This window comes from Silene latifolia, chromosome 7, assembly GCF_048544455.1.
Source record: "Silene latifolia isolate original U9 population chromosome 7, ASM4854445v1, whole genome shotgun sequence".
NCBI lineage: Eukaryota > Viridiplantae > Streptophyta > Magnoliopsida > Caryophyllales > Caryophyllaceae > Silene > Silene latifolia.
The window spans coordinates 18,022,541-18,028,325 of NC_133532.1; the positions used below are offsets into that span (position 1 = coordinate 18,022,541).

Consider the following 5,785-nt stretch of genomic DNA (forward strand, 5'->3'; position numbering starts at 1 on the left):
ATCCATTACTCCAAATCTCTCGTATGAAGCCACGCCCTCCACATAGGTAGGCAAGCTGATTTCTCCTAGGGTGTTTTTTGTTTCTCCATCGAATCCAACCAGGACGCTGGATTTCTTTATGATCTTGCTTTCGTCTATCTTCATAGCTTTAAGGACATCAAGCATCACCAGGTTGATTGAGCTTCCTCCATCTATCAGGATTCTTGATACTTTGGTCCGTGCCGATTTGCATTGTGATTACCAGTTGTCATGGTGTAGACCCGATATTCCTTGCGGATCCGAGTCATCAAAGGTAATAGCAGGCAATGACTCGGGCCTGGAAGGAGGTTGGAGTCCGGATTCCCCTGGATATTCTCTTCGTCGCAGAGTCGGTCGACCACGATTTCGATCCTCCATTTATGAATTTGACTTCATAGATGGGAGGAGGAGGAGGAGGATCTCTCGCCGCTTCCGGGTCTCTCTTATTTTGTCCTTCTTCTTTATTCTTTGGTCGCCGGATTATATCTTTCAAGTAGCCTTTCTTTAGAAGATATGCCACTTGTTTCCGAGTGAATGCATTCTTTCGTGGTGTGTCCGATGTCCCGATGGAAGTCACACCATCTTGTTGGATCTTTCCTGGGGTTGTCGGATTTCTTTGGCCATCTGACCGTATCTCCCAGGTTTTCCAGGCGTTTGATTAATCCTGCAGTATTAATAGAGAAGTTATATTCAGGGATAGTTGGGAGGCTAGAGAGGTTACCTTTATGTTCTTGTGCCATATTGACTTCGGATCGTTCGGGCCCGGAATAGGGTGCCGATCCGGGATTGCCTCCTTTCGGTAGGAGCTTTTCCGTTAGTATGTCCATAGCCCCGCTTTCCTCCGGATGAGTTCGTCCCGAAGTTGAGGTCCTCTTCTAACCGACATGCTCTAAGGCGATGGATTGAACAGTGGCAAAGGTTGGGCATGCTTTCTTGGTTAGATCTGCATAGATGTCACTGTCAAGCAAGACTCCTTGCCCGAATGCTTCTCTCTTTGTTTCTTCATCACATCCGGGAATGGCCACCTTTTCTTTGACAAATCTAGCCAGAATTCCTTCGAGAGATTCTTGGAAGTTGCTTTATCCTGAAAAGGTTGCTTGGTCTTTTGGCCATATCTCTCGCTACTTGCGAATTGTTGATTGAAGGCATTGATCAATTCCGCAAAATTCTTGATACCTCCATTTGGGAGATTGATGAACCATTGTAATTTTTGCTCGATCGGGGTTGTGCCAAAGCCTTTGCACATGCAGACTTGCCTCGAGTTCACTTTGGGTATTGAGGCGACCAACATTTTTGTTTGAATATGGCAACATGATTTTGTGAATCGAAGTTCCATCATAAGTTCTCATGGATGGGACAAGAATTTCTTGGGTAGATCAATCTTTGCAATTTCATCGCAAAGGGTGAATCCGCAAAGTGTCAATTTCTACTTCAGCCAAAGTGGTCCGGTACTCCGGGTATATTTTCTATTTTGTTGTGGAGTTTTTGGATTTCTTGAAGCATGGCCATCATTATTGCGGCTTGATTTTGTTTGTCTCATCATTGGGGATGGTTGGAGTGCCGGATAATGTATCCTTCTCCGGGGTTCCAAAATTAGAGAAGTCTATGTTTTTGATGATGGATGAGAATGGGGTTCCTGGTTCGAATCTGGTTTTGGAGCCCGAAGCCTGATTTTCCAATTTCTTCGTGCTAGACTCGATTCCTTCACTGTTGATTTTGCCACCGAGCTGCTTTCGCTTTCTTGGATTGTTTCCAATTCCTTGATTTTGGCAGAGCGACCGCTAATTGTTGTTCAGCGGTGAGTTCCACCATTTTTGTGTGTGAATATTAATTGAAAGATAATAAGGAGAATTTTATTGGTTGAAGAACTAGATGCCCCACGGTGGGCGCCAATTGTTTTAGCAGGATTTTCTGAAGGGATCCGGCTTAGTTATATAGTGATCGTGGTATCTAGTTCAATAAGATTAGGATGGTATATGTAAGTGATAAAGAAAGAAATAAGTATAAAGAATAACGTTTTTATTATTTTGATAGTAGGGCACAATGTTGTATCAATATTTGAATGCTTAAGAGTAAAAGATAAAGTGTAGATAAAATTAACTAATCACGAATATCCTTTACAATTGTTAAATTCTCCTATTTATAGTACTCTACTGCCCTTCCAACGTTACAATGAATAACGTTATAAATGTATAACGTTCTCCCCAAAGATAGGAGTTGTTCTTAGGAATAATAGGGCATGCTTCCTATTAGTTCGCTTGACCCGTTCTCAACTCAACCAATCTTTAGCCTTTTCTCCTCTTTCCGTCGCATTCATGGACTAAATAGTCTTAGGCTTGGACTTGGTCTTCCTTGAGAATAGGGCATGGTTATCTGGCTTATACAATCGCATTTCCTGTTTATCTGCTTAATCCAGGCTGTATCTAGTACTCCGCCAAGCTATAATATACTGACTATCAGGCTTCCTTTCCAGGATTTAGTAGTCTTCTTGCCATAATATTCTTCAAGAACTAAATAGTAGTCGATTTGTCCTGTTCTGTCTTGATCAATCACCCTTTGCCGAAGTCAAAGCCAAAGTTATGGTCGATCAGCTAAACCGCTGGGCCTAACAAAATTATTGAGAGGCAAGGGTACTTGTTACTTCTCACAATATAATGGCGTATACTCTAACTAATTAATTAATGTTTTGATGATTTTGAAGCATGGAGAAGGTTTTAAAAAGGTATGAGAGATATTGTTATGAAGAAAGACAACTAACTTCAAATGATCCAGATTCACAGGTATCAAATACTTGTATTATTTATTGTAGCTTTCATACGTTTAATTATACTAATTTATAATTTATAATTATTACTAAATGGATTATCCAATTAATCATCATGTACCATCTAGGTGAATTGGACTTTTGACGTTGCCCAACTGAAGGCCAAGCTTGAACTGCTTCACAGAAATCATAGGTGAACATATTCATCCTGTAAATTTTCGACAAAGTGGTAAAACTTCATACATTCGACTTTAGAATTGAGGGGGTGGGATTCGAACCCCTGACCTTGTGGTCATACTGGTTCTGATACTATGATAGATGAGTTATCTCAACCAAAACTTTAAGGTGATGGTTGGAGTCCCATGCTGATCGGTTTATATTCTAACAGGTTTCTTGATACAGATTTTTACGTTGTATATACAACGTAGTGACAAAGTGTAGTGTAATAATTTTTCATGTATAATTGATCATCAGGCAATACCTTGGAGAAGATTTGGACTCACTAAATAATATGAAAGACATAGAGAGTTTAGAGCAACAACTTGACACTGCCCTCAAACACATACGATCAAGGAAGGTAAAGTTTACATATATTTCGAAAAATTAGTGGTCAAATTTGACATCAGTTAAATCATTGAAGTCAAATAATGACAATACAGAATAATTTTCAAAGTTATAGTTAGGTAGTACTCCTTATAAAATTAAAAATCTCGACATTTTTTTTCGGGGTATACGATTCTGTTACTCCTTCGAGTCGGGTAAGATGAGTAGGGCAGTAAACCTCTCACTTATGAGTTTTAACCGTGCTATATTCTCAAGGCTTGAACTCGAGACCCAGCAACATTTAATTTGATATGTTTACATCATTTTACAGAATCAATTGATGCATGAGTCCGTCTCTCAGATTCAAAAGAAGGTAAGCATTCAATTTTCACGTCATACCACTCGTAATTTTGCTAAAGAAAGTACTAAGGAAAGAGTACTTTATATATTAGTTTTCCGTATTAGTTACACTTTTAAAAAAAAAAATTTGAACAGAGAACAAATTTTAAAAATTTTCAGTTCGGTTTAAGTACTAAATATTATTTTAACCAAGTGTTGTGAGTGCAGTGGAGCGCGGGTCACCCTCAAAGCATGTAATGGCATGAATTGCGAGGTCCCGGGTTCGACTCCCTGCATGAGCAGTATGCAGTTATTACATGGGGACCTTTGGGGTCTGTTAAAAGAGAGTGCCGGCTTACCGGGCTGTCGCGTATCTCTCGGGCTTTGGTCTCTCAAAGGTGTATCACTCTAGGGCCTAGGCTGCTAATGAGATGTTCCTCGTTAACAAAAAAAAAAAAAAAAAAAAAAAAAAATTATCGTTACAGTAATTGGTACTCTTATTTTTACAGAAGAGGGAAATGCAGGAGCGAAATAAAACATTGGCTAGGAAGGTACAGGAACTAATTTAACACATTAGTTTTGCCAGAAAATAAATACGATATGGTCCATATGGAGAGTCGAAATTGAAGTTACGTAAATTTGACTGGTTTTTAAGCTAATTTGTTTTGGAAATATTAATGAAGATTAAGGAAAGAGGAAAGATTAGTGCGGAATCACAAGGAATGGAATGGCAGCAACAGCAAAACCAACATCAACAAGGTCTTCCTGAAGCATCAAATTATGAAGCATTCCATCCTGCACTTCCTTCTTTGTATATGAGGTATTATTAGATTCTTTTTCCTCATATATCCTTTTAACTCAATAGGCCTTCCTTAAGACGGATATGGACATATCCGTTTTAAAAATGAACCGGGTCAAATAACACCCTATTTGTATAGATATGATAACATGTTAACCTCAATGCATTCTGTTATTGTCTTATGTTATGTGTAATATTTGACCCGTATTAAACTTAAGAAAGATATATTCCTCTCAACTCAAATATAAATTTGTGTAAGTGAAAATATGATTAGCCATTTTGACACAAGTTTTTTATGAAAAATTATTTGGAAACAGTTAGATATTAAGTGGTAAATAAGAATAAAGTATGGAAAACACACACAATTTTAGTGGAAGAACTCTCTCCCATATCCTTAATACTCTATATATAAATCAACAAGGCCACTAACAAAGAACTCTTTGTAATCCTACAATTTTATTTTTTGGGCGAAAAACCCAAAAGGGCTTAATTGATTAAATCAAGATAAGCAAGGATAATAATGTTAGGTGGAAGCAAACTACCCCAAGCACTTCTCCTATATAGCCAAGGAGAGGCATAAGATGGAGCATGAGCCACCTTGTTAAGATCCCTACAAACAAATGAAAACTTAACAGAAATCAAAGAATTACAGATTGTAAAAATATCATCGTAAATTAAATAAATGTTGCTTTTTCCGCCTTTACGCCCGCACAACTCTCCTCAATGACACTCAAGCAATACCTTCGACAATAGTTCTTGTGCATCCAGCAAGAATATCTTCCTTAATCCCCACAAGAACATCCTCCGGACGCACTTCGCCCATCACTCCGCTGACTCATCACTCCCCACAGCACCACCCCCTCTTCGTTCCTGCATACAACACCCATGCACATACCTACACCTTCGATAACTCCAGCAACAACGTTTATCTTCATCACTCCTTCTCTCAGCTACACGATCGCGTTCTCCCTCCCCTATCTCTAATATAAGCACCGTCTTCCCTACTACTTCCCCCCACCTCCAACCAGCCTTCCTCCAACCTTCTCTTTTCTTATTTCACTACCCTTCGCGTCCCTCGTCTCACCCAAGAGCGACCTTAACTGTCTAATGACCGCCTCCGCATCCCTACGCTTCTCCTCGAAAACGATCTTATTTCTCCTCTTCCAAATAGGCCAGCAACCCGGCATAAAGAGCACGCAATCCGTCTCACCCAACCCCCAAACACACTTTCCACCACTCCCTCACCCATTCATTCCCATCATAACCGCCTACCTCCAAACCCAATCCCTCCCAAATGCCTTCCACTCACCCACAATCCCGAA

The 5,785-nt window shown here is 39.6% G+C and overlaps 1 protein-coding gene across 1 annotated transcript; it reads left to right on the forward strand.

Annotated features, from left to right (window-relative positions):
• Positions 1-2,709: 2,709 nt before the first annotated feature.
• On the forward strand, positions 2,710-4,494 carry LOC141589810 (agamous-like MADS-box protein AP1). The gene is made up of 6 exons (XM_074410434.1): positions 2,710-2,798; positions 2,911-2,975; positions 3,257-3,359; positions 3,657-3,761; positions 4,174-4,215; positions 4,348-4,494. The coding sequence occupies exons 1-6, from the start codon at positions 2,721-2,723 to the stop codon at positions 4,492-4,494; spliced, it is 540 nt and encodes a 179-aa protein (XP_074266535.1). The 5' UTR covers positions 2,710-2,720.
• Positions 4,495-5,785: the final 1,291 nt, after the last annotated feature.

What these genes read in the sequence shown, in the direction of transcription:
- LOC141589810 (XM_074410434.1), top strand. Translation starts at nt 2,721, where the DNA reads ATGGAGAAGGTTTTAAAAAGGTATGAGAGATATTGTTATGAAGAAAGA. An exon ending in CAAATGATCCAGATTCACAG is followed by an intron (nt 2,799 to 2,910) that starts GTATCAAATACT and finishes TGTACCATCTAG; the next exon opens with GTGAATTGGACTTTTGACGT. An exon ending in CTGCTTCACAGAAATCATAG is followed by an intron (nt 2,976 to 3,256) that starts GTGAACATATTC and finishes ATTGATCATCAG; the next exon opens with GCAATACCTTGGAGAAGATT.